The sequence below is a fragment of the Thalassophryne amazonica genome, chromosome 17, assembly GCF_902500255.1.
Source record: "Thalassophryne amazonica chromosome 17, fThaAma1.1, whole genome shotgun sequence".
NCBI classification, from domain to species: Eukaryota; Metazoa; Chordata; class Actinopteri; order Batrachoidiformes; family Batrachoididae; genus Thalassophryne; species Thalassophryne amazonica.
This window is the reverse complement of record NC_047119.1, coordinates 12446653-12459858: the sequence shown is the minus strand read 5'-3', so window position 1 is coordinate 12459858 and position 13206 is coordinate 12446653. Positions and strand designations below refer to the sequence as shown.

The window sequence follows — 13206 nt, the reverse complement described above, 5'->3', positions numbered from 1 at the left end:
CGTTCAAGGAGTTGAAACGCCGGTTCTCGTCTGCACCAGTTCTGGTGCAGCCCGACCCTAGCCGCCAGTTTGTGGTTGAAGTGGACGCCTCTGACTCAGGGATAGGAGCCGTGCTATCCCAGAGCGGAGAAACCGATAAGGTTCTTCACCCGTGTGCCTACTTTTCCCGCAGGTTGACCCCCGCTGAACGGAACTATGACGTCGGCAATCGGGAACTCCTTGTGGTGAAAGAGGCTCTTGAGGAGTGGAGACACCTGTTGGAGGGAGCGTCTGTGCCGTTCATGGTTTTCACTGACCATCGGAACCTGGAGTATATCAGGACCGCCAGGCGGCTGAACCCCAGGCAAGCCCGCTGGTCACTGTTCTTCGGACGTTTTGACTTCCGGATCACCTATCGCCCCGGGACCAAGAACCAGAGATCGGATGCCTTGTCCTGGGTACACGAAGACGAAGTCAAAACTGAGCTGTCGGATCCACCGGTGCCCATCATTCCGGAGTCCACTATCGTGGCCACCCTCTCCTGGGACGTGGAGAAGACCGTCCGGGAGGCCCTGGCACGGAGCACGGATCCCGGAACTGGGCCGAAGAACCGACTGTACGTCCCACCAGAGGCCAGAGCTGCAGTATTGGACGGTTCCAAGCTCTCCTGTCATCTAGGGGTGCGGAGGACCGTGGCAGTTGTCCGGCAGCGCTTCTGGTGGGCGTCTATGGAGGCCGACGTCCGGGAGTATATCCAGGCCTGCACCACCTGTGCCAGGGGCAAGGCAGACCACAAGAGGTCCCAAGGCCTTCTCCAGCCGCTTCCTGTGCCTCATCGCCCCTGGTCCCATATCGGCCTGGATTTCGCCACGGGCCTCCCGCCGTCCCAGGGCAACACCACCATCCTCACGATAGTGGACCGATTCTCCAAGGCTCTCCCGAAGCTCCCAATGGCCCAGGAGACAGCAGACCTCCTGGTCCACCACGTCGTCCGTCTGCATGGGATACCAACTAATGTAGTCCCCAGTTTTCCTCTCAAGTCTGGAGGAGTTTCTGCAGAGAACTGGGGGCCACTGTGAGCGTCTCGTCCGGGTACCACCCACAGACAAATGGACAGGCAGAACAGGCCAACCAAGAGTTGGAACAGACCCTCCGCTGTGTGACATCCGCGCACCCGACAGCCTGGAGTAACCATCTGGCCTGGATCGAGTATGCACATAACAGCCAGGTGTCTTCTGCCACCGGCCTCTCCCCATTTGAGGTGTGTCTGGGGTACCAGCCCCCATTGTTTCCCGTGGTGGAGGGAGAGGTCGGTGTGCCCTCGGTCCAGGCCCACCTGCGGAGGTGCCATCGGGTGTGGCGCACTGCCCGTTCTGCCTTGTTAAAGGCCCGGACGAGGGCTAAGGCCCATGCAGACCGCCGGCGGTCCCCGGCCCCTGCATACCAGCCCGGGCAGAAGGTGTGGTTATCAACGAAGGACATCCCCCTCCAAGCGGACTCACCTAAGTTGAAGGACAGGTGCATTGGACCATTTAAAATCCTCAAGATCCTCAGCCCTGCCGCAGTGAAGCTCCAACTCCCGGCTTCACTGTGGATCCATCCGGTTTTCCATGTGTCCAGATTGAAACCACACCACACCTCACCCCTCTGTGCTCCCAGTCCGGCGCCACCTCCTGCCCGGATCATTGACGGGGAGCCGGCTTGGACAGTGCGCCGGCTCCTGGACGTCCGTCGAATGGACCAGGGGTTCCAGTATTTGGTGAACTGGGAGGGGTATGGACCCGAAGAACGCTCCTGTGTGAAGAGGAGCTTCATCCTGGATCCGGCCCTCCTGGCCGATTTCTACCGCCGTCACCTGGATAAGCCTGGTCGGGCGCCAGGAGGTGCCCGTTGAGGGGGGGGGTCCTGTTGTGTGGGCCGCCAGAAGAGGAGGTACTGCTGGCCCACCACCAGAGGGCGCCCTGCCTGAAGTGCGGGCTTCAGGCACGAGAGGGCGCTGCCGCCACGGATACAACCGGGGGTGACAGCTGTCACTCATTATCTCATGACAGCTGTCACCCATCTACACCTCATCGTACTACTGCATAAAACCCGGACGTCATCTCCACCTCATTGCCGAGATATCATCTACCTGTGAAGGTAAATTCTCTGCTGTATCTGAACTTAACACTGACTTTATAGTCTGAACTTCTTTGCAGCCGTTTTCCTGTGGGTGTTGCCTTAACTGTGGGATTGGCGTTTTGGTGTGATCAGCGACGGCTTCGCTTCACACCCCAACCAGATAAGTGGTTAACAGGAGCTGCACGAGTGTGTGATTAGAGGTGGAGGTGACTTTCCACCTTCTGACTGTTTTTGTTACTGGGTGTGCACACACCCACATCTCACTGCTTGTGCTCCTCACCAGCAGTACCAGATCCGACAGTCGGGGACGGTGATCGCCTGGGAATTCGGGATTTGGCGGCTCCAGTATTCACCAGGTTCGGTGGCGGCGGAAATCGTGTGGTTCCGGCTCTTCTCAGGACAGACGTCTTCTATTCTTGAGCCTGCCCACACGTCACCTTTGTGTATTGACTGCTATCAGATTCTGAGATTGTCTGTATATTCGTTGTGCACATTCACAACATTAAATTGTTACCTTTTGGCTCATCTATTGGCCGTTCATTTGCGCCCCCTGTTGTGGGTCCGTGTCACTACACTTTCCCCAACACGGTAGCCATGAATGCACCTTAACACCTCTCGAACGTGGGTCAAATTTTCATTCGGCCGGCGTTCATCCTCATTTGGCCTCTAGTGTAGCAAGAGCATAATACAAATTTTATCACTGTCAAATATAAATAGACATAATTGTAGTTTTTACTGATTCCCTTATGAAGGTCCTTGGATGGTTGAGACAGTTAATTTGAAGGTTAACTTTTCCTAAATTCCTCTCTGTTGCTGTCATATTCAGTGCAGCCAATGTCTCTTTGTGATGAGAGAAAACAATGCTGAGAGGATAAAACTGATCAAAGTGGAAATATTCCGCCTCAACACCGCCACAACACCCTCCACCCATGCTGTCCTACTGTTCCACCACTGCGTGGAAACTCTCTCCTCCCTCCTGTTCTGTACCCTCTCTCTCTCTCGCTCTCTCTCTCTCTCTCTCTCTCTCTCTCCAGAGAGGACTCAGTCAGGCAGATGTAACACAGCGGCAGAAGGTTGAGGCGAGCTGGCAGGCTGCAGCAGCCTGACCAGAGCCGGCAGCTCTGACTGCGGAGGACGTCTAAAAAAAAACATCCAGCTGTAGCAGCACAGTCCACAGTTGAGTTACAGAGGGAACTTTATATGATGATATGGGAGTGTTGATCCTCGTAATCATCACCGTGTGAATCCATGATGGAGCGTGACAGTAGCCCCCAGCTTGAGGCGAATTATGGTGAGTGAGATCTGAAGCATGACAAGGAGAGGATGACGGTATAGAAAAAAGTTTGCATGCTCACATGGCTTTCCTTTTAACTAACTCTAGCCTCTCCAGTTGGCTCTAAAGCTGTTGACTAGGCCCTCTGTGTTCACATGAATAGGACTTCAGTCCATTCTATTGGGCAGGAGGTCAAGAGGTGATGGGTGCGACATGGCAACGTGATGAAATCAATAGCAAATGCATTCTACGCCATGACAGTTTCTGACTTTGAGAAAGTTGGTATTGTGCGCGAGTATTCCTGCAGTGATGAGTCTGTGGGATTTGTTTTGTCTCAGGGCTGTTTTGCTGCACACTTTGCTCGTCTTGCTCTTTTGCACAGAATAATTAACTGTGGCATATATGTGAGGGCTCGTGGGTGTTCCATTTGTGTTCAAAAAGCGGCGAGATGTGTGACGGCGGTGCAAATTCATGCAGTCTGTGGAGCGGTTGGAGTGGGTGTTTGGGCGAGAGGCACAGAACGACACAAAAGAATGAAAGTGGGAGACAGAGGAGGGGAAAAGAGAGTTATGTACACAACTAAATCCAGGGGGATCTGGACTGAACTGTAGCTCAGTGAGAGTACTCACTCGCTCATCATCAACAGTTTCAGTCTAGACGAGATAGTTAAAGGGTTGAGGACCAAATAAAATAAAAACATGGAGTGTTATTAACTGGGCCAGAAAACACAATGTTTTGTCTTCATGGCCGAAGGACTTTGCTGTGCTGCTTATGAAGAATGTGGGTAACAGAGTGAGTCAACAGAACAAATTTCCAGGAGAGGCAGTTGCCCTTTGCCAAAACCACATCGTTGTGTTCACTGGGCAGTCTGCCACAAAGGAGGAGCAAGGACAAATACAGAGAAAGAAAAAGGACAGATGACAAAAAATCTGATTATTTTAAAATAAATTCATCTCTGGAGACTTACACCAGCAAAGATTTACTGTATTGTCAAGTGCAGGTTTTTTTTTTTTCTGCTATCTTATCTGCTATTTATAGGCCTTATATAGTAGGACTGTACATTACACACATACATTATGCCCATAAAGACAGCAATGCACATTTGTGCATGCTATGATACAGTACATCTGAATTCAAAATAAAAATGGTTTTTATTTTGAATTCAGATGTACTGGGCAGTACAACACTGGGCAGTACTTACTTTGTGACTTGAACACTTAATGACACCATAGAACTAAAAATACAGACAAATAAAGAAAAACGGACAAAATGGTCATTCTTAAATTACGTAACACATTTGTTAAAGAACACATTCACATTATAACCAGGGTTAAAACAATCAACCTTTAAAGCACAAGATCAATAGTGCAATTTGTGTATATAAGGAAAAATATTTACCAAATAATCTGGATTAATGGCTGCATTTACAAGTACAAAACTTTAATAATTCTAGTTTTGTGTTATTGTCCTCTCTGGGGTTGCACGCAGAGCGCATCAAAAGTGGATTGGCCGATGTGTACAGTTAAGGAGGAAGAATGGTGGTATTACAAGGGAAGTTTTATTTATTTATTTATTTTCAAACTTGAGATTTATTTATTTTTTTTAAATTGTGGGATTGATCTTTTCATTTTGGAAAAAAATGAATTGGTGGAATATTGATTGAGAACATTAACACAATCACAGGCGAACTGTCTACATAATGTAACTGTATTGTACTTTTTATTATGGAACAATTTGATTCAGTTTGATGCAATTCAATCTGGTGTGATATGATGCAATTTGATAGGATTCTTTATTCAGTGCACATATTATTTTCCCATGATGAATCCAAAGTGGCATTACTTGCTTTCAAATGTTACTTCCAATGTTCATGAAAAAACAAGGACCTTCTTCAGGTTTTTATTACTGTACGGCAGCTGAATTTTGGTACCACTTGCCTTTTGTTCATCACTGGGGGCTCTACCACATACTACTGCAGACAATGCAGCATAGAAGAAGAAGCCAGCTGTTCTTAGCATAACAGAAATAGTGTAGAATATCTTTCCATTCTAAAACAGTATGACATTATTCTTTTTCCTACACTGACATCACATACCCACAATTCCATGTGTCACACATGTGCCCCACATTGAAAATGGTGCCAACAACAAGAGTCATGGAAACACTTTGCACTGGAATGGAATATTTAATCTTGATGTTAAAATTTACAGGGATTGAGTTCTGAGGAGGTGAAGAAATGTGTAGAATTTGAATGTTTGTGGACTGATGTCTGTTTTTGGTTTGCTACTTCCTTCTGCTGAGAACTTCTTTACTTCCATGTGGACTTGTGGCTCGATATTAACAGTTTTCCACTTGTCCGACACAACTTCAGACTCTGTGGTGGTAAATTAGTGATTTATATCAGTTGTCTGTCCAGACAAGCGTTAAATTGTACTTACAGTCGTCCAACACTATGACTAAATCTCAGGATGACATGATCAGAATCAGAGAAACCATCGAGTAACTCAGAAGTTTGGGTTGGCCAACTAGCAAATTTTGGGCCAAACGGAAACTTCAAATGGGTGCATTTTTGTTATACCACCTCCAACTATCGGACATGTTGATTTTGTTTTTTGCCTCACAAAGATATCGTTCCTATGACCGGTCTCGCCAAAAGCTTGCACTGCCCTTTGAACTTTACGAGAGCTTGAAGACGTGAAAGTAGCCCAAGAAGAATATCTTAATGGATGCATAATATTAAAACAGAAACATCACATGTCCATCGTAGATTTAAATGGAGTCAGAGGTCTGTGTATCAACCTAGTTGTATCTATTTTTTTTTAAGTCAGTTTTCATCAGTTTTCTTTAATCGTTACATTCCTAGAATTTATGCACATGTATAAATATCAAGGGCGACATTCACACGTTAGCTCCTTTACTCCTGTGCATATCCTGCTAGTTGTAGGGAAAAAGAAAAGGTAACACTTTACTTGAAGGTATCATCATAATGACATGACACTGTCATAACTGTTACATGACACAGTCATGAATGTGTCATAAGCATTATGTCAATGTCATAAACTTTCATGACTGCTGTCATTAAGTGGCATTTGGTTTTTGTAATGACAAGTTGGCATACAACCGAAGACCAAAAAGGCCAAAGACAACTTCTGGTCATGTCTCTTTGCCAAGTTGTCAAGTCAAGTTTTTATAATCAAGATAATCCAAAAAAATGTCAAGTTGTCATTCTAAAAACTGAATGACATTTAATGACAACAGTCATAAAGGTTTATGACACTGGCATAATGTTTATGACACCTTCATGACTGTCATGTAATAGTCATGACAATGGCATGTCATAAAGTTGGATGTCTAGTAACATTCTACTTTTGAACTCTTATAAGACTGAAATAATGGTTCTTGGTCCAGCAAGAAGTCAACATCAATTTGATCAGCTAGTGTGTAGCCTAGGTTTGTGTGTTATACATCATACAAACAAAGTGATCCTATGTTGTCCTTTGATGTCCACATGAGGGACATTACGAGGACTGCTTTCTTCCATCTAAGAAATATAGTGAAAATTTGTCCCATCCTATCTATGGCTGATGCTGAGACTCTGATTCATGCTTTTATTTCTTCCAGATTGAACCATTGTAATGCTCTGTTTTCTGGTTTACCGCAGTCCAGCATCAGGGGTCTTCAACTGGTTCAAAATGCTGCTGCCAGACTTCTGACACGAAGCAGAAGGTTGGACCACATTACACCAGTTCTGGCATCCCTTCACTGGCTTCTGGTCTCTTTGAGATTGGATTTTAAAGTGTTATTATTGGCCTACAAAATTTGTCATGGACTGGCACCCCCCTACCTGGCCGGTCTGATTGAGCCCTATGTACCGGCTCGGGCCCTGGGTTCACAGGGTGCAGGCCTACTGTCCGTCCCAAGGGTGAATAAAAAGTCAGCGGGTTACAGAGCCTTTTTCCACCGTGCTCCAGTATAAAATGCTCCAATATAAAATAATAAATTTGATTTGTCACTTTCATGACAATACCTTCAAGTAAAGTGTTACCAAAGAAAACCTATTTTACTCAAACAAGGAGAGTAAGGAACAACAAAAACTACAGTTTCTTGTATCAAAAAACAGACCAGTCATAGTGTCAGGATCTTTGCGCCTAACGCCTTTTAAAATGTACCACGTTGGATCACTGCAATAACTATATCAGAGCTTTTAGGTTTGATATAAATAGAAAAGTGAGAGAAGAAAGTGAAATCTGATCTGTTTGGACGATTTTATCACCCCAGGAAGAAGTCATACGAGTTAGACGAGAGTACCTGGCAGTGGTCCTGCATATTTATTGCATGCATGGTTTTTCTTTGCACATTGTTTTGGCAATCTGCATATGAAGTAGATGCTGATCAGAGCTACGTTAAGCACATTGCTTCCGGCTTGTAGGACAATATCAGGGTTGCTGTTGCTGCTATATTGTAAATAACCATTAATCATAATTCTGCGAGACAATTCTAAAATAATATCACACCTGATAATAGAAAAGTCAGCAGCCGAATAAGCCAAAGTATTTCATTCTTCAAGAGTAATGAACTCTATTGTTCTCTTCAGTATTTATGTGCACAGCTAATAGAATGGAATGGAAGTAAACTGGCATCAAAGAGCATTGAGAGTACCACTAGTAATATAATACTAGTGCTTCACTTTGCTCTCCAGATGTGCAAAGCCAAATGTCTTGCAGTCTGCTATGCAGATATTGTACTGAGTGGGACTTTCCTCACGAATGCACTGTGGAAGTTGGAGGAGAGTAAAAACAAAAGCAGAAGAAAAAGAAAAAGCCTTCACTGGCATGTAAATATGTCTGCATTTTTTTTTTTTTATCTTTGTTTTAAAAAGTGATATACCTGACTGTGTACTGGATTTGAAGTGAGCACAGGGAGACTTCTATTACATTTTTCATCGATATTAATCTATTTTTTTATAAAAGTTTAAGGGATTATAACTGCAATTTCCAATACTGATTTGAAATAGGCTTTCTCACTCAAATTCAAAATTCTGTGATTGTATAAAAAAGGTTAATTTTCTTGGTCTTGTTCTGCAGGGCTTTGTCTGGAAAACGAATCAAATTTTAATAAAAGATTTGCGTGCATGCAAAAAAGTGTTCCGTGTGTAAATATGGGAACTGGATATCAGAATGATCAATTTTAATTTAGCTTTCAGAGTGGAAATTGTCTGTCCAAGGCCTCTTGGGTATGTATTGTTCATTGGCTATTGCTCAGAATGTTCTTGATAAGACCCAGGGCCTGATACACAAAGGCTGCATACGTCCTTCTACATGCTAACATCCAGATGTATGAAAAGTGAAATGACAGTGGAAATTTGCAGTACGCCACGCCAAGTTCATGGCTGGTGTGCACACGTTTCTACAGGTATAGATCCACTGGTGACATGTAGAGGTGATGCTGGGAAGTGTGGAAACAAGAAGTCATCAGAGTGATGTGCACATCGGAGACACTCTTATGAACAATTAACACACCCACGTTTGCAATTATATGGGTGCAAAGTGATGAGGAAAATGGCATTAACAATGGCTGCTTTTGCGTTGTTAGAACATCTTGCAAATTTTGCAATCCAACATGACCATGTAGTCAGGGAACCCAAGGATTTACTTGCAAATGATGATAATTGGTTCATAAGCCGATTTCGATTACCAAGTCCAGTGTTACTGGAGTTGTGCGCAGAACTGCGGCCGACCCTAGAGCGCAATATGGTGAGGAGCAATTGCCCATAAAGGTGCTGACTGCACTGTGCTTCATGGCAATAGGGGCATTCCTGGAGGAGCTGGTCGATCAGTCAGGAGTGTGCCAGTCAACTTTGAGCCGCACCAAGCCACCTGTGTGGAATACAGTCATCCAGGTTCATCACATTCCAAGATCAATCAATCAATCAATCAATCAATCAATCAATCAATCAATCAATCAATCAATCAATCAATCAACATTTATTTATAAAGTGCTTTACAGCAGCCAGATGGTGTCCAAAGTGCTTTACAGTAAAAACACAGATTCCTAAAAATAAAACATACATACAACAAAGTAAAAAACAGCACATAAAAACAGAACATGTCACCTCCCTACTCGGTGTTAAAACCATCTTAAATAAGTCTTTAACTTAGATTTAAAAAAGGTGCTAGGTCAGAAATAATGTGTAAGTCAAGAGGTAGCTTGTTCCACAGTGTGGGGCTAGCTACCGCAAATGCACGATCACTCCAGAGTTTGTATTTTGACCTGGTAAGATGCTCGTAATGTCCTACTGTGAGTGTGGAGTTAAAATTTCAGACAGGTAAGAAGAAACAAAATTTGGTGATAGTGCATTCGGCATGCCAGTACATCCAAACACAATGGCCTCAATTTTACCATCATTCAGGTAAAGGACGTTTTGGGACAGCCACTGCTTTACATCACAAATACAATTAAATAATGAAGTCAATGCATCACTTCCATTAGTGCTTATAGGCAGATAGATTTGCAAATCATCCGCATAGCAATGAAAGGACAGGTTATGCTGGGCTAAAATTGACCCCAATCGCAAAATATAGAAAGAAAAGAGAATACGCCCAGGAATAGAACCCTGGGGTACTCCACAACACAGGGAAGCAGTTAATGAGGAGAGGTCACCAATCATAACATAAACATTCCTTTTGGCTAAATACGTTCAAAACCAATTAAGGGCAGTACCTTGAATGCCAATAAGATGTTCTAACTGGGAAACAAGTACTGTGTGATCCACTAATAGTGTAGACCTCAATCTGGTCTAATATATAGACCTGGGTTTGGGTCCTGGTCATGTGACTTGTGTCCTTAGACAAGTCACCTCATCTGCATTGTCCCAGTTCATACAACTGTAAATGGGTAGTGGTTGTCGCGGCTCGTCTTTTTGGTCTTCTCAGGATGTCGTCTTTTAGATAACACAAACTAATTGCAAGTGATATGCTAGAAAGAGGACACAACACTTTAGAATAATTCAGCCTTAAGCAAGATAAAATGCACAGAGTTTTTAAGTTTATTTAAGCCTTCGACACAAAGCTTAGACAAACTGAGTCCTCTAGAGAGACTGAATATGACAACCGCGCTCGTCTATTTATTGGAGACCCGCGGGCATCGCTCCTCCTTCGACTTTTTTATTTATTTCATTCCCAAGACATGGTTTTCTATTGGAAGCGTCCTCTAGTGAACCCTAAGCAGGTGTTAGGCCATTATTTCAATGTGACAAACGCTCCCATTAAAACATGAAGGATTTACAACTGATTTTTTTAAAAGACCTTCCACAGGTGCAGCTGGCCTGAGGCCCCCTCCGCACGTGGCCTCAGCCACACGTGCAGCTGGCCTGAGGCCCCCGCACGTGGCCTGCGGGAAAGCACCTAAAAGGCCTTGGAAAGCCCCTGACAGACTAAATGACTAATAGAGCCCTTTTTTTGGGTTGAACACCTGCTAGTTCAACCAGAGGACATACAGTTCGGATCAGGACACTTGATAGTTCATCACAGTTCAAATATGGACCTAAAAATTCTTCTACAGTCCCTCCTCTGGGACTCGAAAGAGTCCCATTACATCAACTATACTCTTGGGTTGTTTACTGACAAGACATCCTCATTTGTGCATTGCAATAAAAAAGAAAAACACATCACTCGAGTTACTGATAACTCTGGTGCGGATATGAATATCAGTGATACTTCACACGGTAAATATATTGCAGTGCAGGTGAACCTACATACTAAGGCACAAGGTGAGCAATTAGCTGGATTATATCAACACAAGGTGACATTCAAACATTGAGTTTTGGTGTAATTCAAGGCACTTAAAATGGCCACATAAAACAAGTTACATCAACCTCTTAATCATGGCAAAGTAAAGGCTTCACATTGACATCAGTGCAACCAATCATCTTCTGGCATCTATTGACTCACTCAACCAGAGGCTCCAACCCATTATACTTGGTTCTACATATTATTTTGTTAAAGCGTCACACATTTATTATTTAAATGCATCAAATAACCCCTACGTTACCACTATTTAGTCAACCAATCAAGAAACTATTCTAAGGTTAGCGCAGCTATGTCTAGTTAAATGATAAACACAATAAATGGTTTCCCTTCATGTCCGTCCTTAAGTCATTTGCCTTAGTCAATCATATAATGGTTTTCATTATAGGCCATTTCTCAACATTCTCCACTTTGTTTTTCTTCTTTTTCAGCTTGTTTTCTAATGCCCGTTTTGGCCAGACACCAAATTTAGGCAATGCATGTCTCTTGAGGCATGCTATAATTTAAGAAAAAAGGGGTCCCTATGGTGCATCTTTACTACTAAATCTACAAACACGCCGTGTAAGGGTCCCCTTTTTATAACTTTGCAATGTGATATCTATGTGTATGCATTTAGCTTTATCTGTGTTACGCAGATGATGGTAAGGACAGACATTTACCCAACTTTCGTTACTAACATATATCCTTCTTTGTTTTTAGTTACACTCAGATTTCTGAAACCAGTCCGCAATTCAAACTCAAGAACCAAGATCATAGTCCGTGTTCAGTGCCATTACGTCAGTCCGCGCTCCTCAGCATTTACTCAGCATCTGAAGTTTTGGGAGAAGTTGGGGAACATGGGGAGGTTGGCCTTTCAGGGGTAGTGGGGGAAGGATCAGGAATTCTGGCTTTCAGACAGTCGTGCAGTTCTCTGATGGATCTTTCCAGCTCCTTGTGCTGCTTGGCCAGGTTGTACAGGGCCCCCAGAGAATTCTTGCCCACATTCAGGGTGGTGGTGGCCAGCCCTAGCTGTTCCCTTTCCATATGCTCCATCATGCAGGCTAGCATGTCCATACTAGACTGAAGACCACACAGTTGAGTATGGAGGCCCTCCTGAGCACAAGAGATGTTGGCATTGTCACGGTGTATCCTGAACAGGTATGCAGCTGTCTGACTTAGTTGTGGCATGATTTCCTCAAATAGCTCATGGGGAATGTGATTTGTGAGGGGCAGGAGCTGCTCCAAGGTTTTTGGAACAGACTCTTGTGGAAGACGAAGCTCTCGAACCAAGATTGCCATGTCCTGTGGGGTGACCATGACCAGATTAAGGTTGTGCAGTCCAGGGGACAGGAAGTACAAGGGGGAAGGCATTTCGTGTGTGGGGGGAGTATTGTTGATGTCGCACAGGCAAGTGGTTGGGACACTCTGGGCATTTAGTAGCCTGTACAAAGCTCCCCTCTGTCCTGGTGGGTGAGTTTGGCTAAGGTCTACCCCTGCTGATCCTCCTCCAGAGGTACTGGGCTGATCAGAATATCTCTCCTGCCTTGGGGGTGGAAAGCTGGGGACAGGTCCTAGCAGTGAATTGGGTCTAGGATGCACTCGGGCGGTTGCTGCATATGGCCGACCTTGGCTGCCTCCCCTGGAGGGTATCGTTGCCCCTGGCACATGTGACTGTCTCCATGGCATCTGCGGAAGGGGTGTGTTCCTGAGTCCAAAGGGTCCTTCAGGTGATGGTGGAGTCCTCGGGCCGACTCTTGCTGCAGGCAGATTCTGTGAAGCCGTCATCGCCAGGTGCTGGAACGATGAAGATCCTTCTGTTGCCAACTGGTTTAGCTGCTGGATGGAAGGCGGCTGTGGCGACCAATCATGTCTCGACCATCCCTCCTGCATATCCTCTTCTCCAAACAGTTCTGAGAGTCCAATCAGACTTGATAGAGGCAGATCAGGCATAGGTCCCTGATCAGGGGAGTCTGGTCTCTCAGCCATACTCCTGTGTCCTAGTAATATACATATACGTCCATTATTACAGCTCCATGTCATTCTTTCAGA

General features: G+C 44.7%; 1 protein-coding gene across 4 annotated transcripts in view; it reads left to right on the top strand.

Annotated features, from left to right (window-relative positions):
• dab2ipb (DAB2 interacting protein b) overlaps positions 1-13206 on the top strand; it is a 516250-nt gene that overhangs the window by 15900 nt on the left and 487144 nt on the right. For 3 of the 4 annotated variants that reach the window (XM_034193052.1, XM_034193047.1, XM_034193048.1), the window contains exon 1: positions 3260-3391. The exons of the other annotated variant lie outside the window; for it this stretch is intronic. In XM_034193052.1, coding sequence (XP_034048943.1) covers positions 3349-3391 — 43 coding nt within the window. In that variant the 5' untranslated portion in view covers positions 3260-3348. Of the gene's footprint in view, positions 1-3259; positions 3392-13206 lie in introns of those variants that run through there. 4 annotated transcript variants of the gene reach the window in all.